Source organism: Schistocerca americana, chromosome X (genome assembly GCF_021461395.2).
Source record: "Schistocerca americana isolate TAMUIC-IGC-003095 chromosome X, iqSchAmer2.1, whole genome shotgun sequence".
In the NCBI taxonomy this organism is placed as follows: Eukaryota; Metazoa; Arthropoda; class Insecta; order Orthoptera; family Acrididae; genus Schistocerca; species Schistocerca americana.
Window position 1 is genome coordinate 981377263 of NC_060130.1, and position 26450 is coordinate 981403712.

The 26450-nt window shown below is 38.6% G+C and overlaps 1 protein-coding gene across 1 annotated transcript in view; it reads left to right on the forward strand.

The window, feature by feature from the left end:
• Positions 1–26450, forward strand: part of LOC124555282 (peroxisomal targeting signal 1 receptor) — a 238538-nt gene that overhangs the window by 113646 nt on the left and 98442 nt on the right. Inside the window, exons 9-11 of the mRNA XM_047129157.1 lie at positions 14141–14326; positions 15607–15735; positions 20976–21121. Of these exons, the coding sequence (XP_046985113.1) occupies positions 14141–14326; positions 15607–15735; positions 20976–21121 (461 nt within the window). The remainder of the gene's footprint in view (positions 1–14140; positions 14327–15606; positions 15736–20975; positions 21122–26450) is intronic.

Sequence of the window (26450 nt, forward strand, 5' to 3'; positions counted from 1 at the left end):
TTATTATACAGTATGTTTTCCTCTCTGTATCCTCTTCCTCACAATCATTTCTGCCACTGTTCAGAGTGAAAACGATGAAGTTTTGGTAACTTGCAACGTCATTGACAGTTGATAGTGGCACATCACCTTTCAGCCACCACAAAGATGCTGCGTGTTCATGCTGCATCACAGGGTGCCAGTTGGAAAGAGGAAATTGCCATGCATTTAGAGAGTTGCCTTGCGCCGCCACAGCACTGCAGTCTCGATATATGGGTGCATGGGATGAGAGCAGCAGTTCTGTTTCCACCACTGTCATGTGAGAAGATCTACTTCCGCATCCAGTGGACAATTGTCATATTTTCATGCTACTGTGCAGCTATCAGCCTCTGATATACTGAGTGTTAGTGACATCAACAGACATAAGTTGCAGTAACTAAAATAGACATTCAGAGTTAATTATCTATTGACTAGTAATGTACACAGCTCAGGGTCTTAAGTTGCTTCTTATATTTAGACTTTAAGACACTGAATTACATACCTAATTCCACATGTAGGTGAAAGATTAGTGTATTTTTTGCTTCAGATAAAGTGTTCTGTTATTGGACTGATCATTTAAGAGACTGTTCTGTTTGGCCACCTGTATATCGAAAACAGAACACGAGACACCCCGCTGTTTATTTCCCAGCACTTTCATTAGCTACTGTGATTTGTGTGTTTGATTTTACACTAGTTCTGCCTTCTTATGTGTGTGGATTTCGGCTTCTGCAAATAACCTCCATGTTAAGCTCCATTATGACTTTCTTCAATAGTATACTTCTTTCGTCTTGCACTACACTGTACCATAGTGGATGCTTCGAATTCATGCCCATTGCATAAATTAGAGGTTTCATGTGGTAAAGTTGACTAGTAACTTTAATCTTATAAATGTACTCATCTGTGGCATGGCTGAACTCAAAATACATCATCACAATGTCCCATCTTCTTTGGTGGTTAGAATATGCACGCAGCTCACACGTGCACTGCAGTATTGTGAAGTTTTTACAGCTGAGAAACTTTTTTTGAAGATAACAATTACATTCATCAGGTTTTGACCCTGTGTGATGACTTGGACAGTGTGTGGCCTTCCAAAGGTCTTGCCAGCTTTCATGTATGGCTCTTGCAGACACACAGTGTTGATTTGTATTTCTTCTGAAACTTTTGAAATGTGGTGCATGCATACCATTTAACTGTACTATTTTTATGTTCCCTGAGTCCATTAATGGATAGCGTGTATGGATACAGAAGTGGATTCCAAGACTCAGACTACCTAACCAAGTGTCGTAATAAATAGTTGATAGTGTCTCAGTGGCATACAGTACATTTCTTCAGCCGAAATTCTAAGCAGGAGCCTTTCCAGGGACTCTGGATTCATAGGAGGAGTGTTTAACATTTCCTGTTGCAGGCACTCTCAATAGCTTTCAGATAATGGCATACATTCCTCTTTAGGCATGTTTACTTCGTATTATATGCCTGAGCGAAATTGTGAGGTTAAATGCCTCTTCCAGTGTGGGAATTTGAATGGCATCTTCACATTTTGTGTAGATTTGATGGGGATCTTAGAATTAAATTCTGTTTGTTACATTTTTACTGTACGAGAGCAGTTCTGTGTCATTTATACCTCTGGTCTCCTTAGTTTCTGATGCATCTGTACCTTGAATTCTTGGTATTCCACCTGACACCTTGTTCATGTTCTCCTCAGCACTTCGCTTCTGATGACTAATTTATGTGGGATATACCAGCTCCTCACTCCTAAAACTTTGTTTACTAGCATAGAAATCTGGTGTTGCCTGGGTATTTATGTATTCCAGTCTCCTATTAGCCTGTCTCCTCTGTCCCCCTCACTCTTTCCATCTCCTCTCTTTGTCCACCTCCTCTTCTCCCCCTCTCTCTACCCATCCCCTCTCTTTATCTACATCTCCCCCCTTCTCTCTCTCTCTCTCTCTCTCTCTCTCTCTCTCTCTCTCTCTCTCTCTCTCTCTCACACACACACACACACACACACACACACAAAAGCAAGTATACCTCACACCCACACGATGCTGCTGCTGATGCTGCACCTGTTGGAGTCTAGTCCCTGCACACTCCACCAGACAGTTTAACGTGCCTTATTCAGTCATTCACACTACAGAATGCTGTGGCAAGTGAAATCCCACACTGTGATGTGTTCAAACCCTTTCTTGTCCCATGTAAAGGTACCAGAGTGTCAGTTGTCACCTTGCACTTGATAATGGAAGCCAGGTTGAAGGAAATCAAGACATGCTCATTCATCAACCTAGAAAAAGTGTTTAGCTATGTAAAATGGTGCAAAGTGTTCAAAATTCTGAGAAAAATGGGTGTAAGCTATAGGAAAGATGGGTAATATACAATATGTACAAGAACCAAGAGAGACTAACAAGACTATTGGACAAAGAATGAAGTGCTCAGATTAAAAATGGTGTAAGAAAGGGGGGCAGTCTTTTATCCCTACTGTTAAATCTATACGTTGAAGAAGAAATGACAGAAATAAGAGAGAAGTTAAAGAGAGATTAAAATTCAGAGCGAAAGGATGTCAGTGATAAGGTTTGCTGATGACATTGCTATTGTTATTTTCATCAAATGTGAAGAATTATTACAGGATCTGTTGGTTGAGCGGAACGAGCAATCTAATAAATACAGTATATGGACTTAGAGTAAACTGGAAAAAGACAAAGATAATGAGATGTAACAGAAATGAGAATATAAAGAAACTTATCAAAATTGGTGGTCATGAAATTGACGAAGTTGAGAAATTCTATTACCATGGAGGCAGAATTACCTGTGGTGGACAAAGTGAGGAGGGCATAAAAAGCAGACTAGCACAGGCAAAGGGGAAATGTGAGGAAGAAATTTCTGAGAATTTACATTGGGGACACAGTGTTGTATAGTAGTGAATCGTGGACAGTGGGAAAACCACAACAGATGAGAACTGAATTGTTAGAGATGTGGTGTTTCAGAAGAATGTTGAAAATAGGTGGACTAATAAGATAAGGGATAAGGAAGTTCGCTGCAGAATCGGCGAAAGGAGGACAAATTGATAGGACATGTGTTAAGGCATGCGGGAACAACCTCCATGGTACTGGAGGGAACTGTAGAGGTAAAAAAACTGTAGGAGAAGACAGAGATTTGAATATATCCAATAAATAATTGAGGATGTAGGGTGCTAGTTCTACTCTGCGATGAAGAGATTAGTGCAGGAGAGGAATTCATGGCAGGGTGCATCAGAAAAGTCAGAAGGCTGATGACAAAAGACCATATCTGGGAGGCACTAGGAAGATGGCTTGCATCATGTCAGCATCCACCAACTACTGTCAGAGACTGTGAGCAGCTCTGCAGGAAGAATGGGTTTTAAGTGTATCAACATGAGACTGACATCATTCACAGTGTGCCCCATTGTTGTCAGGCCTGTATTGCGCCAAAGGTGGTCATAGCCCATACTGAGTACATTAACCAGTGTCAGAATGTGTGTGCAAATCCGTTGCATTGAAAAAAATGAAAAACCTTTTTGTCTACCATAATGCATGTTGCAGTTGTTTACGTTCTGTATTCTTTACATTGTTTCTACTTTACTATCACCTGTTCACACTGTTTTGTGGCAAAAAAATTCAACCTTGCAAAATTTCTGTTTGTTGCTTTAATTTTGGACACCAGTGTATGTTTATTGCTTGGTAAGGAATGGCTACCACCATGTTCAGAATGTTGTAAGAGTGCAGGTCACATACTGAAAACAAGTAAGAAACTGGAGCCGCCTCCTTTTGTAGGAGTGCTAAGATGGAACCAGACAAAGATGATGAACTTTCAGTTCTTTCCAAACATCTAACAAAGGCTCGGTTTAAGACACCTTGAACCCCCTCAAGGTGATTGACCTACTTTTCTGACATATGCGATGTACTGTCATCAAATCGGAAGAAAAGTAGCAAATGAATATGCCTGTGGAGAAGGAGGCACGATGTTGCACACTGTCTGAGAATGCCCTTTGCATGCAGACAAGACTAGTGTTAGGCAGCAGCAACTGATACAGCATGGCATACCAGATGTTGAGATTCCGTGTCATGAGTCAACGTACAAGACTGCTACAACATTGCTGATGCAGTGTTCAAAAAGGCATGGCAGACGTATCATAGTTTTGAACTGGGTTGCTCCTCCTGCAATTTTGGAACAGCAACACTGCTGAAGTTATTTTCTGCACACCGAAGGAATGTGAGAGACCAGAATGTCACAGGTCGTTGTATGGGGACTGTTGACACTGTGTATCACAATGTGCCATAGGACCAGGGAAAGGCCATGCAGTCAGCAAGCAGAAGAGAAAAGTGTGCAGACCAAGACTGTTTTCTAAAATTAAATGGATGAAGAATTCTGAGTCCTTCACAATGTGCTCTGGGCTACTACTAAGTGACTACGAAGAATATCTATGCAAAAACTGCTAAATAGATAATCAGTAGAGATGATAATGGTGGAGGTATATGTATGTAGATGCAGCAGTAGTAATACGGATGTGATGATGGTAATATTAGCAGTAGAGAAAGTAGCTGCTGCTAATTTTAAGTTCTAAAGGTAACTTTTCTTTTCAGGCAATGCACAGTTCTTTACTGCAGTGTTGACTTGCACAGAAAACTGTTTTTAATTTTATGATAGTTGGAAAAATATTTTTGAATGCAACACAAGAAATCTTCAGTAAGAAAATGGATGTGTATTGAATCATGATTTCCATGTTAAAACATAAAACAATGAGTACCGTGCAATCTCTTATGAATTAGCTAGTAATTTGTAGCATTGTCAACTATGTACTAACTGTTTTCTATATACATATAACTAAATATAACCAAGAAATCAACAACCATAGCACTTGCACTATATGAGTAATCACAGGTGTATGTTACTTGATATATCCAACAACTTTCAAAAAACTGTGTTAAGATTGTAAGGAAAAAAAACTATAAATAACAATGAAATGTAACAGGTTACAAGATGATTTAATTATCATATTACAAGTGGAATTTGCAAGGAGGGACCAAGATAGATGGCAGTCATCATGAAAACAATATGGTGGATAAAGAATGCATGTGAGGTGTCCAGGGCAGGCAATGAGGTGTGTATGTAGGCCTATAAACAAATGATGTGTTGTATGAATAGTACCCACCTTCACAGATCAGAGAACCTGATGTTTGTTGGACAGAATCCAGATGGCACAGGTTGGGGAACAAATCTTCACCCCATCCTACCCTTCAGTACCAGCTTCTCTGATTTGCACACGAGTCAGTTTTCCCTGTAACCATAGGTGAGAGCTGTTCCTTCAACAGATCTTTCACTCCCACTGTTCTGATGCTATTTCCTATCCATAGATGGTTTGAATAACCAGTTTACAGTATATGTATACAGGATTAGTTTTAACATTAATGAGAATATTATTTTTCAGTCATATTCATGCAAATACACACAAAAATAAAAATTCATCAATGGAATAGTAGGAGTTGTTCAGAAAAAATTATTTTAGGTTAGATTTAAATGTTGCTTTGCTACCTGTCAGTTAGTTTTTTGTAACAAATTCTTTCTTTTAAAGTGATGAGTTACCCAAGAGAAGTATTTCATAAGACATTCAGTGTAAATGTGCAAAATACACTTGAGGTTGGGGGAGAAAGGGGAGGGAATCCCATGATCAGGCACTGAAGATCACACTATACCCAACTTACTGCTGTGTCACCCTCAATCATTCATTGTCAGATAGGGTATTGAGGTATATGGAGTCAGCACACTGCACTCATGGCCATTATTTACATTCTGACCTTGGAGCTACTACCTCTGAATCAAATAGCTCCTCCGTTGGTATCATGAGACTGAATGCATCTGGTCCAGTCCTCCCACCATGGAAAAATCCCTGGCAGTACCAGGAATTGGAGAGTTGCATTTCCTTGTTACAAGTAAAATGGCCACCTGAGTAGATTAGTGTTGTCCATGTTAGTGTTATTACACACCTGGTATGGTGTATAAAGGAATGTGTGCAGTGTCAGATATTCAGTGATCATCGTGAAAGACACGGAGATAATGGGTGCTTGTGTGAGACAGTGTTTTCAGCACATGTCAGAGTTTGAAAGAGGCCTCATTGCGGATCTTTATTTGGCCAGCTGGTCGAATAACCCTTTCACATCTGTACGTGCCATTCAAGAGTAAGTAAGCGAGCAACTTTCTATGTCATCCTCCAAAATTTGTCAGAGGCTAGCAGCAACCAGAGTAGTGAATAATTGTCCCTTGTGTAAGATGCCCTTAACACCATAACACAAATGACTGCATGTGAAGTGGTGTCATGTCTGGGAAGCATGGACTGCTGATGAGTAGCATTGCTTTGTGTTTAGCGCCACCTTGGATGACCATTGTCAATGAGCATGGGTGGTAATCTTAAGAGTGCAATGGGAAATCTACATCTACATGGATACTGTGCAAATCACATTTAAGTGCCTGGCAGAGGATTCATTGAACTACCTTCACAGTAACACTATTATCCCAATCTCATACAGTGTACAGAAAAAGCAAACAACTATATCTTTCTGTGTGAGCTCTGATTTCCCTTATTTTATTATGATGATCGTCTCTCCCTGTGTAGGTCAGCATCATCGAAATATTTTCGCTTTCGGAGGAGAAAGGTGGTGATCAAAATTTTGTGAGAAGATTCTGCTGCTATGAAAAATGCCATTGTTTTAATTATGTCTACCCAAAATCCTGTATCATTTCAGTGACACTCTTTCCCCTATTTCGCAATAATACAAAATGTGCTGCCCTTCTTTGAACTTTGTTGATGTACTCCATCAGTCCTATCTGGTAAGGATCCCACACCACACAGCATTATTTCAAAAGAGGACGGACAAGCATAGTGTAGGCAGTCTCTTTAATAGATCTGTTACATTTTCTAAATGTCCTGCCAATAAAACGCAGCCTTTGATTAGCCTTCCCCACAACATTTTCAGTGTGTTCCTTCCAATTTAAGTTGTTTGTAAATGTAATTCCTAGGTATTTAGTTAAATTTGTGGCCTTTAGATTTGAGTGATTTATTGTGTAATCAAAGTTTAATGGATTTCTTTCAGCACTCATGTGGATAACCTCACACTTTTCGTTATTTAGGGTCAATTAACAATTTTTGCACCATGCAGATATATTTTTGAAATTGTTTTGCAATTTGTTTTGGTCTTCTGATGACTTTACAAGTCAATAAACAACAGCATCATCTGCAAACAACCTAAGACGGCTCCTCAGATTGTCTCCAAAATCATTTATATAGATAAGGAACAGCAAAGGGCCTATAACACTGCCATTACCGTGGGGAACACTGCCATTACCGTGGGGAACACTGCCATTACCGTGGGGAACACTGCCATTACCATGGGGAACACTAGAAATGACTTCAGTTTTATTTGATGACTTCCTGTTAATTACTACAAACTGTGACCTCTCTGACAGGAAATCGTGCATCCAGTCGCATAACTGAGATGATATTCCATAAGCACTCAATTTCGCTACAAGCCACTTGCGTGATACTGTGTCAAAGCCTTCTGGAAATCTAGAAATATGGAATCACTTCGAAATCCCTTGTCAGTAGCGCTCAACAATTTGTGTGAGCAAAAAGCTAGTTGTGTTTCACAAGAGTGTAGTTTTCTAAATCCGTGTTGACTGTGTGTCCATAGATGGTTCTCTTTGAGGTAATGCATAATGTTCAAATACAATATATGTTCCAAAATCCCACTGCATATCGACATTAATGACATGGGTCTGTAATTTAGTGGATTACTCCTACTACTTTTCTCGAATATTGATGTGACCTATGCAACTTACTAGTCTTTGGGTGCAGAAAGTACTGTTAAATGCAGAGGGAGTAGTAGATACGTGGAAAGAATACATTGAAGGCCTCTGTGGGGGAAGGCTTAACTGATGACATGATAGAAGAAGAAACAGGACTCAATATAAAAGAGATAGGGGATCCAGTATTAAAATCAGAACTTAAAAGAGCACTCTAAGACTTAAGATCAAACAAGGCAGAAGGCATAGATAATGTTCCATTGGAATTTCTAAAATCGTTGGGGGAAGTGCCAACAAAATGACTATTGACTTAGGTGTGTTGAATATATGAGTCTGATGGTATACCACCAGACTTGGAAAAACATTATCCACGCAATTCCCAAGATTTCAAGAGCCGACAAGCACAAGAATTATCACACAATCAGCTTAACAGCTCATGCATCCAAGTTGCTGACAAGAATATGAAGAAAATGGAGAAGAAAATTGAGGATATGTTAGATGATGGTCTGTTTGGATTTAGGAGAGGTAAAGGCACCAGAGAGGCAGTTCTGATGTGGCAAATGATAATGGAAGCAAGACTGAAGGAAAATCAAAAAATGTTTATAGGATGTCTTGACCTGGAAAAAGTGTTCAACAACATAAAATTGTGCAATGTGTTCAAAATTCTGGGGAAAAATAGGGGTAAGCCATAGGAAAAGACAGGTAACATACAATATGTGTAAGAACCAAGAGGGAACGAAGTGCTAGGATGGAAAAAAGGTGTAAGGCAAGGATGTAGTCTTTCACCCCCTAAGCAATGATGGAAATAAAAGAAAAGTTTAAAAGTGGAATTAAAATTAGAGTTGAAAAGGTACCAATGATAAGATTCACTGGTGGCACTACTATCCTCATTGCAAGTGAAGAAGAATTACAGGATCTGCTGAATGGAATGAATAGAATATGGATTGAGAGTAAATTGAAGAAAGATGAAAGTAATAATGAGAAGTAGCAGAAATGACAACAGTGAGAAACTTAATATCAGGATTGGTGATCACGAAGTAGATGAAATCAAGGAATTCTGCTACTTAGGCAGCAAAATAACATGTGATTGATTGAACAAGGAGGACATAAAAACCAGACTAGTACTGCCAAAAAGGGCATTCTGGGCCAAGAGAAGTCTGCTAGTATCCAACATAGGCTGCAATTTGAGGAAGAAATTTCTAAAAATGTACATCTGGAGCACAGGATTGTATGGTGGTGAAACACGGACTGTGGGAAAAACCAGAAAAGAAGGGAATTGAATTCTTTTAGATTTGATGCTACAGAAGAATTTTGAAAATTAGGTGGATTGATAAGATAAGGAATGAGGTGGTTCTCTGGAGTATTAGTGATGAAAGGAGTACATGGAAAACACTGACAAGAAGAATGGACAGGTTGGTAGGACATATGTTCAGACATGGAATAACCTCTGTGGTTCTAGAGGGAGCTGTAGAGAATAAAAACTATAGAGGAAGGCAGAGATTGGAATACATACAGCAAATAATTGAGGATGTAAGTTGCAAGCACTGCTCTGAGATGAAGAGGTTGGCACAGGAGAGGAATTCATGGCAGGCTGCATCAAACCAGTCAGAAGACTGGTGACTGAAAAAGGTGTCAACCTGGGAAGAGTGTTTTGTATAGACCCAGCAGTGTTACTCCTAGTGTCAGGTGTTAAGAGTCATCGGGTTTGACAGCAGGTCATGGCTGATATTGGTTGAGGGAAGTTGGATGGCACAGTGGTATGTCACGGACATCTTGTATCCTCACGTGTTACGTCGTGCGACAGTATTGCGGTGCCATTTTTCAACAGGGCAATGCTTGTCCACACACAGCATCTGTGTCTATGAACTGTCTGTGTGTGATGTTTAGGTACTCCTGTCACCAGTGAGTTTACCACATCTATGCCCAATAGGACATATATGGGACCTCCCTGATAGGACATGTGTGGGATCAGCTCAACATCAGAACTGCCCGAGTGCCAGTATCCAGTGTTTCAAAGACCAGTTGCAGCAGTTGTGGGACAGGTTGCCTCTGGAGGGGGGATCAATGGCCATAGGACACACTTTCCAACCAAGTCAGTGCATGCATCCAGGCCAGAGAGAGGTGGAATGTGATATTGATATGTGGACTCATACTGTCAAGTTCTTTTTAATTTGAGTCAGTTTTGTAAGCACTGCAGTAACATCACATACCCTCTCAACCCATGAAGTTCCATTTTGCTTGCTCCTCGCCATCTGGGAATTGCCCCCCCCCCTTCCCCCCCCCCTCCCCCCCCCCCCGCCCCCCCACCCACCCCCACCCCCCACCCCCGTCTCCAGACAGTCTATGTCTGGAGCTCGATACATCTGTTTCCAAAACCAGGAATCGTACAAAGGGCAAAAGTAGCTAAACTTAATTGTTTGAGCAGCTCAGTAATATACATCTTCCAGTTCAAGTTTCCATCAATAAGTAAACCCAAAAATTTGGAGCACTGTACCCTGTTCACTTCTTAGATCAACTGGTAATGACTTTCTGTTGCACACAACTGAGTATAGTCTTTTAAGAGCTTTACTTATGTCTTGAACTTGTCTCATGCTTGAGAATGTTGACAAGATACAATGTATACAATGTTTTTTATATGACTGACATAGCAGTGCCTTTGGAAATGGCAAAAAGTCGAAATGTGTAAGGTTGATGAAAAATAAAAGTGTGGTCAAGACATAAGTAAAGTTACTAAAAGTGCATCCAGATGGCCGTGTTATCTCTCAGCATTTTTATATAAATTGCAGCTGAGTATAGTCTTATTTTCTCATGATTTAGGGTTGGTTGGTTGGTTGTTTGGGGAAGGAGACCAGACAGCGTGGTCATCGGTCTCATCAAATTAGGGAAGGATGGGGAAGGAAGTCGGCTGTGCCCTTTCAGAGGAACCATCCCGGCATTTGCCTGGAGTGATTTAGGGAAATCGCGGAAAACCTAAATCAGGATGGCCGGACGCGGGATTGAACCGTCGTCCTCCCGAACGCGAGTCCAGTGTCTAACCACTGCGCCACCTCGCTCGGTCATGATTTAGGGAGAGCTCGTTCTCTGAGAACCATTTAGTAATTCTTTGAAAAACATCTTGATAACTGCTTTTTCTTTAATGTGATTTATTATTACTTTAGTATTGTGTGCAAAATGTACCAATTCTGAAACTACCTGGTGGATTAAAACTGTGTGCCAGACTGGAACTTGAACATGGGACTTTTGCCTTTTGTGGGCAAGTGCTCTACTGACTGAGATATCCAAGCATGATTGATGACCTGCCCTCAGAGCTTTACCTAAACTTTGTAGAAGTTACTCTTTATAATGTGCAAGACTAGCTCTCCTGGAGAAAAGGATATTGCAGAGAAATGGACTAGCCACAACCTAAGGGAATGTTTCCAGAATGAATTTTCACTCTGCAGCAGTGTGTCCCCTGACTTGAAACTTCCTGGCAGAATAAAAATGTGCTGGAATTGGAACTGAACCTGGGACCTTTGCCTTTCAAGGGCAAGTGCTGTATTGAATAAGCCAGCCAAGCATGACAGGCAACCTGCTCACTCAGCTTGTTTTCCAACAGTACCTCTTCTCCTATTCTCCTGTATAATATGAGATACATTTTAAATTAGCATACACTCTGCTGCAGAGTGAAAATTAATTCTGGGAACAATCCCCCAGGCTGTGGCTAAGCCATATCTCTGCAGTATGCTTCCTTCCAGGAGTGCTAGTCCCAGTAGGTATGCAGGAGAGCTACTGTGTAATTTGGAAGGTAGGAGATTAGGTATTGGTGTAAGTAAAGCTGGGGCGGTGGGTCGTGAGATATGCTTGGATAACTCAGTAGAGCCTGTGCCCATGAAAGACATAGATGTCAGCTCTGAGTCCTGGTCCAGCACACAGTTTTAATCTGCCAGTAAGTTTCAAATCGATGCACACCTTGTTCCAGAGGGAAATTTTACTCTAGTACCAATTCTGCTTGATGATTTGCTAAGTGAAAGGTTATTCACATGTACAAAGAATTGGAGGGACCTAAAACTGAACCCAGTGGGACTCCCTGTGTGATTTCTCCCCAATCACTAAAATTTTCTACTCTTCCAGTATTGTTTGAATTATTTAGCACCACTATTTCATTCTGGTTCTTAAGCAAGATTTAGACTACTTTTGTGTAAAGCGATCAGTTCCATAAAACTTGAGTTTCTCTGAGAGTAACATGATCTATACAATCAAATGCCATGAAAATATCACAAAAAATACCATCAGGTAATGTTTTATTTTTTGAGTTGTAATGTTTGGTGCGTGGATGTTCAGATAGCATTCTCAGCCGAACAACCTTTCTTGAATCCAAACTTGATGTACTATGTAAATTGTTTTCACTTAAATATGAAAAGAGATTTTACAATTGTATATTTTAATCTATAAAGAAAAAATCCTCTGTGCAAGTGATGCATTAATTTTATCACGAAGGATATTGCTGAGTAAATTAGAACAGTTCTTCAGAATTCTGTTTGAAGTTCTATCAACATCATAAGGGCTTTTGGTTTTGAGGCCTTTTCTAATTCTATTACATTCAGTGATGGACGTTGCTGTTATTTCGAGTTGCTTAAAGTTGTGTGGAATGGCATTTGTAATATATTCTCTTGCTCTCACAACTGATTGGTGTAATCCTATTCTTGCTGCTGCATTTGGAAAGCAAGTGTTAAAAATACTCACAACATGTGAATTGTCAGTCACTGTATTGTCATTTAGCCTAATAGTGATAGTGTCTCGTGCACTGACTGGTTGTCCTGTCTCCTGTTTAACAATATCCCGTATAGTTTTAATCTTACTATCCACTTTTTAATTTCTGTCATGATGTACATATTTCAGTGTGTTTCAATGGTTTTCCTTAAACTTAAGTCTTTTTTGTAGGGTGAAAGCAATGTTTGATCTTTATATGTTCTGGCATTTATATACCACAGATTTACCTTTTCCTCTTAAATGATATTTTCTCTTTGGTTATCCATGGCAATTTGCTTTTTAATCCACTTTCTGGAAAACTTTTTAGGAAAGCCACTTTCAAAAATTGACACAAATATGGAATCTAGAGTTTCACATTAGCATTTCTTTCAATATATAATTCATCCCAGCCACCTGTTTGAACTTATTCTTAAAAACATTGTATCCTAGTAACATTAATAAGCCTCACTGCTTGTTATGAACATGCCTCAGTGCTGTAAGATATTACAGTGTTTATTTCTGTTACGTTAATCAGGTAGCCCATTAACAGCTGAATACACATTAATTGTTTCAACCTGAGCACTCTCAATAAAAATGGCATCAGTCAGGGTCTTGTTATCTTGCTGCACCAGAGTTGGAAAATTCACTACTGAAATCAGATTTAAAGTGTCAAATAATTATTGGGGTTCATTTTTCCTATCAGAATCTTTTAACCCATCTACATGGGTATCTCCATAAACTACAAACTGCTTTTTCTTGTGTGGCAGGGAACTCAGTAATACATCTAGGTTTATCATAAATAGCTGAAAGTTTCCTACAGGGGATCTATAGACTGTTAAAATTACAAGATAAGTATTCTGCAGTAACAACTGACAGCACATGCTTCAAGAGTGTGATCTACACAAAAACTGCTGGCTCCAATATTTTTGACTTTATCTCCAACTTTTACATATGTCACAACTCCTCCTCCTATGTTAACACTACACTAAAATGAAGTTAGTCTAATAAAAGAAGTTCATATACATTGCTTTTTACTCCCCTAGTATTCAGGTGAAACAAACTAATTTTATTCCTCCGTTACCTGTTACACACAGATCTATGCACACACTCTTCACATTGAGAGAGGAGGTGGGGGGGGGGGGGGGGGGCTTGGAGGGGGCGTGTTGGAGGGGGGGTGTTGGAGGGGGGTTGGGGGGGGGAGGTGGGGAGACAGAGAGAGAATACCCATCAGAGCAGATAATGTAAAATGAGAGACCTCGTATTGACTTAGTTGTTATGCTGTGGCATGTAGTTGACAGTAGGTAAACAGACTGAGAATAATAACTGTGTGTGGTACCAGTAGTGAAATGCTGATTGAAGGGATTGCAATCTGAATTTTGATATTAATTTCTCTACTTTTATTTTTTTTTACTTCCCTTGCCATTTCATGTGGGAGTCAGGACAGTTCCTGATTATACAGAGCAAATAAAACAGTCTAGATCTTAAGATCTCATTCTCAGTGAACTGCTGAAATCTGATCATGCCATTTCCTATAGATTTTAATAAGGAACGTGTCACTAAGCTTTATAGACTAACAATTTCTTATTTTGTGCAGTTATACAAATTTGATGAGGACAACCCAGTATCTGGATGTGAGGATCCACTTGTTAAAGGAAAGGAGAGATTAGCAGCAGGGGACCTCATTGGAGCAATTCTTTATTTTGAAGCTGCTTGTCAACAGGATGAGAAGAATGCAGAAGCATGGTTGCTTTTAGGAAATTCACAGGCACTCAATGAACAGGTGAGACTTGCAGTTGTTTTAACTTGTTACTTATTCCTCTTTTTCCCGTAAAATATGATATTGTATGGACTATCTTTCTCCCTCAACTCTGTGCTTGATTAATGATAGTCTTAATCCAAAATTTGTTCTTTGGAAGGCACTGAACAAATACCAACAGAGTGAAGCTTTAGACTCAAGAACAGAACACAGTGTCTTCATAGTTATTGATATGATGATAAGTCATAAGGAGCTTTTTTTATCATACAGTGGATATGTCAATCTTGGACATCAATTTGTTTAACGAAGTCATTGTAACTGAAATTCCCCTCATAAAATCGCACGTTAGATGATTGCTTGAGAGACTTTGTGAAGATGCACTGTATAAAGTGAAATGAAAATCATAATTGCAAGGTATCCAAAGAATACTTCAACATCTGGACAGATTTCATTTTGATTTTACCAAAATTAACAGATCCAGTCCATTGTATGTGATGTGCAAAAGCAACAAGATATGCAGAAAATTAAGGTGCATGTGCGAAAATCATTGGTCTTTATTGTAAGGGGAGAGGGGGGGAGGCTGAATTTCATTTTTATTACAATGTTCATTAGACTCTTGTCTCACAGTGTTGTTTCATGCTCTAAGATCATAAAGTATTCAGAGAGAAGCCATGCACATTTGTTGTGATGATCTTTGAGTGACAGAGAGAGCAAATAGTGTGTGGTTGTAAAATAATTACACCTTGGGAATATGCACGTGCAGGTGTATTAAATGATTGGGCCTCCAGAATTTTCTTCTGTTTCATGTGCTGTGTCTTGATTGTAGAGTGCACAGTGAAATGATTAACAATAACTCCAGGGGTGCCTAAAGATACTCAGTTGTGTATCTTCCTATGTATCAAATTTTAAACAGTCGTATAATTTTCTCAAGTCTCTTTGGGGGTGTTGGAAAACATTAACAAATAGCCATTTCTTTTTTTCTGTTTCCACAATATTTTTTCTGGGATTATATGAGTTACTGTAAATAATGTGTGCTAGTATCTGTGGTAGTCTGGTATTTTGTTAAATGAACCTTTCTGATTCGCAGAGAATGATTTTTAGCAAAATGTGGAAAACCTGAACCAAGAAGGCTGGACCAGGACTTCACTCTAGTGTCTGTGTGGTGCATTTAAGAGTCTAAGTGATTTATCCCTTTATTGGCATTGAAAGGGCTAGTAATTTCATTGGTGCACTAACAGTAAGTGCAAAAATACACAATTTAGTAGTTAATAGTTTTCATTTGCAAATTCTTTACTGTTTCACAGGACCCTGCAGCCATTATTTGCCTGATGCAAACATTAAAGCTGGATCCCTATAACTTAAATGCTTTGAAAGCTCTTGCAATCAGTTTGACAAATGAGAACTACCCTAATCATGCCTGTTACATTCTGGAGGTAAGGAATGAGTTTCAATTACACAGCAGAGTTTTTAAAATAGTTATATGTGAAAATATACTGCTTCATAAGTGATAGTAAAACCATTGCTACAGATAATACGGAACTGCAATGAAACATTACTAGAAATTGTATGTTTTTGCTTAACATTAATGCTCTGTTTACAAGTTTTCATAAGATACTTACATAAGAACACCTGGTTTACACCTGAACTGCATAACCAGAGAAACACTGTTGTTGCCCTACATAAAACGGCTAAAACTGGTAACCTAGAATTAAAACAGAGGCACAAAGAAGCGATGAAGAGATATAGGACCAAAATACAGACAGCAAAGCAGAGAGCCAGTGATGATTTTGTTGAAAATTAAAGCAACAAATGTAAAGATGCCTTCAAGGTAATAAACACAGTAGCAAAGACAAGTAACTCCAATATTTACAAAAATACTAAATGAATTCTTTGTAAGTGACACTAAGCGTGAAGCTCCAACTACCTCCACACTGGATGCTGGAACTTCTGCAAGGACTTCCATAAGCATCCCTGATTCAAATAACTTACCTTGTAAATGGAAACAGGTTACCTCCCACAATGTATACAAAGTGGCCACAAACATACAAAGCTCTTACAGTGAAGATATGTGTGGCATCTCAAATACCATCCTAAAACAGACAGTTGACATTATAGTTGCACCTCTTACCTTTCTGTTCTGTAAGACAGGTAAAATATACCTGGGGCCTGAAGGCTACTATTATTATCCCAATTTATAAGAAAGGGGATAAAAACAGACCTGAAAGTTACTGTCCAATATCACTCATACCTATAATATCTAAGGTTATAGAATGTTGTATTAAATTACAACATTGGAGCTATTTTGAGGATCAAAATCTACTTTTCACTTTGCTCTTTTGTTTTAGGGCAGGTTTGTCTACAGTAAAAATGCCATAGAAGCTCTTGTTACTGATATTCTTGATGATTTTTAGAAAAATTACGTCAGTTTTGTCTTACTACTAGACCTGAGCAAAACATTTGACACTATTTCCCAGAAAATACTCATAAATAAGCTAGAGTGCTATAGTATCAAGGATAACAAATAGGCACTAATTAGATCATACTTGACTAACAGAATGCAGGAAGTTGTGGTAAATAACCATAAATCAAATGCCGTACCAGTTGTTAGAGGTGTACAGCAGGCCTGGGTACTTTCTTGCATCACAAATTCATAATGCAATTACCATGGATAACAACTTGGTGGAGGTGAGGAAAAAAACAAAAGTAATGCTTGAAAAGTCAGCCATATGGCTTAACAAAACAATCTTGTCCTAAACAATAGCAAGTCAGAAACTCTGTACTTCTTCCTGCACAAGTTAAATGAAAAAGTACAAGAGTGTGACTTGGTTACACTTCTCAGAATCCACCTGGATCCCAAATTGACTTGGAACAGCTACACTGAACAGTTACATACTAAATTATCTAAAGTAGCCTTTTTCTGTTAAGCAAATTGAAAACATTGGTTAGTAAACAACAACTACTACCTCCTTACTGTGCCCTCTTTGTCTCATCTGCAGTATGCAATAAAACTATGGGACAACTCACACAGTGCTTAAACAGTGTTCCTGTGGCAGAAGAAAGCTATAAGGGCAGTCACAGGATCTAAAAGCTGATCATCATGTCGAAAGCAGTTTAGAGACCTCAGCATCTTGACCGTACCTTCCCTTTATATTAAAACATGTCTTTTTTCCACAAATAAATTCTTTACCTAGCAAAATAGCTATCCATTCCAATGAAGCTTGAAATAAATATAAGCTCGATGTAGAATTTACAAAGCAGTACAAGATCCAAAGTACTTTTAAACACACAGGAAGGAAGCTATATAACAAGCTACCACCATCAATGAGAGAATTACCAAATGAGACTTTCTAGAAGCATCTTCATAAATTGTTAGTTGTTGATAGTGTTTGCAGTGTTAAGAAATTTGTAGACAGTAAATTTCCTTATCCCCATGCATTGTTCAAACGGATACTTACTATAATAATTAAGCTAAGAGAAAATAATAATTGAATATTTTGTATTCCTCAAACTTTTAAAGTGTATGCAAAAAACTTCAGAGTTGTATAACATAGAGAGTGTATAGCGTTTCTTACCAGTTCCAAGTGCACCACACAATTTGACAGTACTAAGAAAATTTCTAGCAATAAGATGGTAAAATATTAAATGTGATGGTAAAAGTTGAAATGTAAAATCGTCTGTATCAACATTTGTTGGCCAGTGTTAAGAAAGTCAATAAAATGTGTTATAATAAATGTTATTACTGTGAATAGGAATGACTATTACAATAACAGAATTATATACAAATTGAGGACTTCATAAATGACCTTGCAGTATAAAAAGAGTGTAGATGAGACTTGTAGAAGAATGTATGAAAAAAGTATAATCATATGTGGATTTTTCACTAATTTCCATGAAAATTGGAACAACAAGAAGTATACATGTGGCTGAAATGCACTTGTCACAAATTTGGTACTTCACAATAAACAAATGATTAGGCTAACAGAACAACACATGACCTTTAACTCCGAGAATTCAGTAACGTGCAAAATGTTCGTACTGCGTTGTATCATAAGCTGTTTCAAATGGAATTCAGAGACTGGCAGATTCAGGGTTGAAGAAGACCAGTGTTCCACCAAACTGCCTTGAATAATATTGTATAGCACCAATACCTAAAATAATTTGTTTTCAATAGTCTATACATTACATTCGTATCACACCTGTTTTATGTCTTTTTCTCAACTTCAAACCTCTCTCTCATTCGAAGGATGTTGATTGTTAGCTCATATTCTTGAGCTGAATAGTGTGCACTCATCCTGTGTGATGCTCTATTTTGGATTGGTTATGCTGCCACTGATACAAAGATTCATTTAGAAGCTTTACTGCGATAGAAATCATTTGTAGTCCCCAGTTTATCACAAAAGTAACACTTGGTGATTACACTGAAACACAGAATAAATGACACATTGTTCAGAAGTATTACTGATCGTGTTGATTGTCCGGGGTACAAATGAAACAATTGTCAGTACGCCAACTTCAGTTATGGTGGTAGAAACCACTCGATGGAAATTAATCACTTACCCGAATGGTATGACAGTCTGCCAAAGTAGAAGTTATCAGCTGTAGGTAGATGTCACTGTACTCAGTTACCAAGCAGACCCATCACAACATGAAACAGTACAAAGAATGACCAATTTAATGTAGAGTCATCATCAATACTTCGTTCTGCAGAACAACACATTCTCTAGCAAATAGAAGTGAGACTGGGCACGCAGCGTGGGGGTCATAAATAGGCCGTCTGACATGCCCATGTGACCTCTTGCTAGCTGGAGATACTGTGTTGTTTATTACTTGCAGTGACTGCTGGATGTAGATGAAGTGAGACATGTCGATAGCATGCCATCACCCATCAATACATCTGGCAGGATTACAAGAAAAACTTATGGTAAATTGCAGATAATAGAATGATTAAGGTCAGGTGTGTGTGTGTGTGTGTGTGTGTGTGTGTGTGTGTGTGTGTGTGTGTGTGTGTTTTTTTTTTTTTTTTTTGCCTGCATGCATGGGCTGCAGAACAGAACACGGAACTGATAGCTGACCCAACAATGTGTAGTTACTTATTTATGTACCTATCCACAGCCCAATGCCTCCATAATTTAGGGTGTGTTTGTCTTTGATCATTCCATCATCTGTTTTCTAACTTTGATAAACATCCTATCTACTTGACATATTGAGGAAATATATATATATATATATATATATATATATATATATATATATATATATATATTTTGCAGAAAGATAAGACCAGTGGAAAAGCAAGGTACTTGTGATCAATTGGACTATAGATTTTTATTATGAAAAGAATGAATTTCAATGAATTACATGTGGTTGGGACAAATTACATCACTTGTTAGAAATACAAGCATAGTATAAGGAGGTTTGCTTGATTTAAGTTGCTATTAGATCACCTAAATAAATCTAATGTTTGTGATAACATATGTGTAGTAGGCTGAGGACCAAAGTATAATTATCTGACTTCCAAATAATTTGTATCTTAACTAGTTACATATACGGTAATTGTATTATAAACACAGGAAATTTCTGTTGCAAAACTCTGATCCAGTTTTAACTTTGTTTGTCACTTTTTTTTAAATTGATTATTTGCACAAAACTTGAATTTAGTCCATCCAGCAGTCTGGTTTTTGTGTATTTTCCATTCACTTTTCATATTGTTTCAGTGTGGAAATCATTCATTTTATACTGTTCGTGCCTCAGTGCCCAAAAGATTTGTACAATGCATAGAATTGTGAAGAGGTGTTAGCACATGGTCTAGTTGCAGTGCTAAGTAGACCTTAGCACACCAACTGCTTCTCTTACAGTCAAGAGAACTGTGGTTATTAGTAAATGTGAGCGCAAGTCACATAATAGTGTTTCTGAGCTCATAACTGAATTTTCTGTGATGCAACACAAGAGTTGCTAAATGGTTAAAAAACAAGTAGAACTGGGTAGATACCACTTCATCATTTGCTATTACGCAAAGTATCATCTCCCTGCTTTAGTAACAGCTTCGTTACCTGAGAGTTGAGCGAAAAGATCTCGAAGACTTTTCAAGACTGGCAACTCATTGTGAAGCTGATGTCATACATTGTGCACAAGCTAAAATAAATATCACCTTATGCTCATTTATTTTCAGAGTTTGCTGGTGTGCTAGATTTATGTCATAATAATAGAAAACTCCAGAGGAAGCTTAACCAATGTTGGCTAAGGTGAGGTTTGAAATGAACCAAAAACTGGTACAAAATGTGACATATTCGCTGATAAGTAAATATCCAGACATTAGTGTCTTGTTTCTTGTTTATGTCACCTTACAGCATTTTCAGTGCAGGAATCTGGAGAAAGAGTTTTTGGAGCAATAGATTTCTCCAGCAACCACAGTGAAGTACAAAAGTTAGGTGAGCTCGAATGATATACTATGAAGCAAGGTTCCTCTAATCTGTGTATGCAGTGGTATATGATTTCCTTCAGTCTGTAGCTGATAACTTTGTGTACATAATGCAGTCTAGTTAATAATATCTGTCATAAAAGGAATGAATGTGTTCCACAATTATAATTGAAAATTCACCTGCTTTAATTGCTTAAGTGTGTGTGCGCATGTGTGTCCACAGTTGATCCTCATGCTTCCTTTATACTGTTTCAGAGATGGCTGTTTGCAAATCCTAAATACAAAGACTTAATTGCAGATCAGGGTCAGGCACTAGAAGGAAATGCACAATCTGAAGAGACAGAAAGAATGATGGCTGATGTTCTTTCAAAGGCTGGCTTGAAATCATCCTTTCTAAAAAGGTTGTTACCATATATGTGTATATGAATGCATGTATGTTATTCATAACTAAGCTGTATTTGCTAGTCCTCCTCCTCCTCCTCCTCCTCATCATCATCATCATCATCATCATCATCATAATCATCATCCTCATCATCACCACCATCACCACCACCTACTTCAACTTAAGACTTCTACTACTGTTCCTCCTCCACCATCACTGCTACCATTACTTAGATAAATGTTCCATGGACCATTTTGCACTGTAGATCGTAATGATGTGGAACAGGTCATTTTACAATCACATCGCAAATTAAGTTGTACTTCTAGTTACATTCTGGACATTTTTAAGGTGGTATTTTTTTTTTTTTTACGAAAAGATACACAGACAGACAGACAGACAGAGAGAGAGAGAGAGAGAGAGAGAGAGAGAGAGAGAGAGAGAGAGATATATATGTGAGTCAGTCTTACCTACCAAGACTATGGCCATGACCACTCTGCTGGTGTCATGGTGTCACAACACCCACAATGCTTGTGCTGCTCTAGATCTATCAGTCATTATGATGGTGGTCTAATAAGAATTCTGGGTGTTGTTCGATGGTCTAGTGGAAGTCTTAGAATGAGTGCCACTTTGGTGACTTGCCTGTGCTTATTCCTACCCCAGCAATCTTACCGAGGAGAGAGGGAACCTACAGTTTAACCTAGAATCCGAACAACTTTTCATTCCTGGAAAACCTTGACGTCAGTGTGAGGCAAAGATTAGGCTAAATGCTGACTGAAATATTCTAGGGTCTGACCCGGATTTGGTACTGCAACCTTTGGGTTTCTGGGCAAGTGCTTTGCCACTAGGCCTTACTACGTGGCTACGTGGTGCTTGTACCCAGACTATCGTTGAAGCAGATGTTCATCCTTCCGATCGTTTGATATCTCCATATACTAACAATGCATCACATTTCTCATCCACTGACCATAACAAGGTCCAGGGCTTCATGAAATTTGTGATAAATTGTATACAGAATTGAGATTTTGCATCTCAGATAGTTCTGTTGTTACATTGAGTGTGTGGGCTTTCACAACCTGAGTTCTTTTTTTTTTACCGTGTGATGATGTGATAAAACTACCAACATTTCGCGCACTATTTGCCGGCTGCCTGTGTCAGGGTGAGTACTTGTTGTGTACAGTTACTGCTTTATGTATTTTATTAAGTCCATATCCTTGGAGTTGTAAATGGCTGGAAGTCCTGGCACGCCATCAGTTGTAACTTACTGTGCATCTCCTTAGCAGAGAACTGTTCATAGCGAGTGGAACAGAGAAAAAGTCACACCCAACTACAAAAAGGGCTGCAGACCATCATGGAATGCTACCAGCCTGTATCAGTCATATCTTTCTCTTTTAGTATCCTAGAACATGTTCAGAGTTCAACATAATGGTCTACTTCATCAAACCGTATTGTACACTTCATGCATAATGTCACGAAAACCATGCATGTGCTGCTACTTAATTTTCAAACCTTTTTTCTTTGGTGTTGGACTGATGTTATCTAAAGACAATATGTTTCTATGGGATATTTAGCCAGATTTGATACTGGGTCAAGGATTTATTCATGGTAAAATGCATCATGTTGTTATGCACAACTAAGAAGTAAAATTTCTTGAACTCCTGGGAACTGGTTTGTGACTCCAGGTCTGCAAGAAAGAAGTCATTGCATTTTGTCATTGGAAAGCATGCATACTTTTTCTGTCTCCAGTACCTCTGGGATCTCCTACATTTTCTTACGAGAATGGTGGACTGTTTTTATGAAAAGTGCATAACATATGCTACTCGCTAGAATACGTAGTCACTGCTGCATAATGTGACAGTTTGAGTGGGATAATTGGCTGAATTTTCATCCAGGATGGACTTGGAGTAATACATTCATATTTTAGAAGAAAGTATGCCACCAGCCATTTCATCTCTCTATCTAGCAGAAAAGATTCCTATCATCTAATTTGTGCAAGTTAACAGCAGCTAGCACTCGTGAAAGAAATTAACCGAAGGCCCATCTAGAAAGAAGTATTGGTATTGGAATGGCTTACAAAGTCAACAGACTTAAATCCAGTCAGTTGGGTTTGGGCATTGACGCTTTGAGACTGAGAGCTACGTTAGGAACAAAGCAGCGTGAGCATCAGCATTTTATTTAAATGAAATCAAAGCCTAGTTGATGAACAAAAGCTGAACAAAGTGCAAAGCAGAACAATGTGATAAGTTTTCAATAAATCCGAAAGTAAAAGTTTGACAAATGATCTAAGAAGTTTAGGTCTGACATAGTCAACAAATGGATCAAAATCATAAATTTGGTCACTCAGTGATCATACTAGCACCAAAAACAGAAGATGAAAGAGAGAAAAATCTGGAAAACTGAATATGGTCTTCCAAAAGTGTTTCGCCAGATAAAATCGTAACACAGCTCCTACTTTCAGTCAATGCACGAGTGCTAAAATGGTAGATATTGAGATAAGCGATAGTGGAACAGAAACTACTAAATAGTGTGTAGGCAACTTCACTGGCTGAAACACCAATGAGGTTCTACAGAGATAATTCAAAAGAACTTGCTCTCCACCTAGCAGTAATTTATTTTAGGTTGTTGGAGTGATGGAGGGTTCCTATTGATGGGAAAAAGTGCATATCATTCCCATTTTCAAGGGAGGTCATTGGGCAGATGCACATAGTTATAGGTCTGTACCACAGATGTCAATCTGTTGTAGAATTATGGAATGTGTGTTATTCTTAAACATTATGACATTTGTTGGACAATGAAAATTCCTCTATAAAAATCAACATGGACTCCACAGACAGGGATCTTTCAAAACTCAATTTTCTCTACTTGTTCATGAGAGCCAGAGTGCCATAAACAGTGACAACAAAGTTGATGCTGCATTCCTTGGCTTCTGGAAGGTGTTTGATACACAGGGCGTGTATAGAAATATGGAAACACCAAAAACACAACTCTTTAGCATGTCTGATATGGTGTAGAAAACTTGCTGGCATTCAAAACAGCTTTCAGTTGTATCAGAATGGATAAATACAAGTCCTGTATGGTTTTCAAGGAAATGTTATACAATTCTTCCTGTAAAATGATGACAAGTTCAGGTAACGATGATGGAGGTGCTTAGTGATCATGCATTGTTCTCTCCAAAGTAGACAACAAAGGCTCAGTAATATTGAAATCTGATGACACTGGTGGCTGGGAGAGATGTGAAAATTCATCCTCGTGCTCACAAAACCAATTCTGAATGATGTGAATTGTGTGAACCACTGCCATGTTGTCTTGAAATGTACCATCACTATTGGGAAACAAACCTTGTACCATGATACTGACTTGATGAGCTGAAACAGTCACATAACCCTTGGTGGTAAAACGAACTTGTAGAGTAACCATGGGTCTCGTGTAATAGCAGAATATGGGTGCCCATACCATCATCGAATCCCCACCATATTTCACTCTTGGGATGTAAACTTGGCCAGAGGTTGGAAACAATGTGAAACCAGACTCACCCAATCGAATTACATTCTTCTATTGCTCTGTGGTCCACATTTTGTGGCTTTGGCACCATGCTTACTGGGATTTGCATCACTGATAAGTGGTTTTTGAATTCCAGCTTGCTCTGCAGTTATCTGCTTGTGGAGCTCCCTTCATGTCTCGGTGCGGATAAGGTTCATGACTGCGACATCAGTCCTGCAGCAACTTTTGCAGCACTCGTTCTGTTATGGAAATTTTTGTCAGAACCCTCTTCCATGACCATCTGTTGCACTCATTCAACACACATTTTCAGCTGTGTTGTAACTTGGCAGGTGATGAACACAGTTGTTTTTATTACAGAAGTTTATTCTGTCAGATCACATAGAAATATACAGTGATCACTAGTTTCAGTGAAACTGAATCGCCATCTTCAGATCATTTTTATAGAAAAATTTTTACACAGCCAATCCATTTCATCAACTGTCCACATTAATTTGACAAACTTACAGAGATGATATTCTGTAGTAGAATAGCTGCCCGAACAGTGCACAATAGTCACAAATAAAATATGTAAGATGTGTATAAATCCTTTCACACGATATGAAGGGATTTTATACATGTCTTATGTATGTTATTTATGTCTTTTATGCACTGTTCAGAGAGCTTCTCTCTTATTGTATGACAGGAGATAGTACTATTTGCCATCTCTCTAAGTTGTGTCCAACTAAGGTGTACAGTTGATGAAATGGATTGGCCCTGTAAAAAAATTTTTCTGTGCAAATGATCTAAAGATGCTGATTCAATTTCACTGGAACTAGTAATCATTGTGTATTTTTATGCAGTCTAGGTCAATAAATTTCTGTATTAGAACAGCTGTGTTTAGATTTTGAGCTTGCCTCCAGTATAGTGGCAATGCCAGATAATCATAATTAGCAGATGAGGTCTTTCAACTTTCTCTGTATATAAATCTCCGATGTGGTGCTTCTTGAAACACCAAACACTTCGGCTACCTTGGTTACAGAAGCATCCACCATAGAAGCACCAACAATTTGCCCATGTTCACGTTCACTTAACTCTGACATAATGCACTCACTGCTACACAGAACATTGTTATGACCATGGCAGACAAATGCACAAATGCCGTTCATGATCAAATACAGCAGTGCAGCTTGCAGGCTTGGCTAGCATCTGCAGTTATGTCTAGGCATGCATTTCTCACAGGATATCCATATTTTTCTCCAACCCCTGCAGTTCTGTAGTGCTGTTTGGTGAACAAAATAAAAGTTATTGAGTATCAAATGAGATAAGCAACTAGATTAGCACTTTATTACACACAGAGCTCGACACACTGTTCTTAACGAAACAAAATAAACATATTTAAAGGTAACGTCAGGATTAACACCAGAGAAAATGGTACAGCCATTACTGTTCACAATTTTTATTAATGAAGAAATGGATACCATTGGAGGATCCATGAGGCTATTCTATGGTATGATGCTGTGCCTATAAGAAGGTAGCGATGCCAGAAAACTGCAACAAACTGCAGAAAAAGCTGCAATAGGCTGACGATTGGTGTAGGGACTGGCAGTTCACCCTGAACATAAATGTTACGTACTGCATACAAATAGGCAGAGAGGTCCACTGATTTTTTTTAATTTCACTTCAGGTGACAAATTACTGGAAATAGTAACTTCAACATAAAAGATAATGTGATGTTTGTGATGGCTTTCAATGGCTTCAAACTGGTGACTACTTGGCTACTTGTAGACTAGCTAAAGCAGTGATGATCTGCAACTGGCTCTGTGAATGGAACTGCTGGCTAGCTGCAGGGCAGCATCTTAAGTACGCATTGG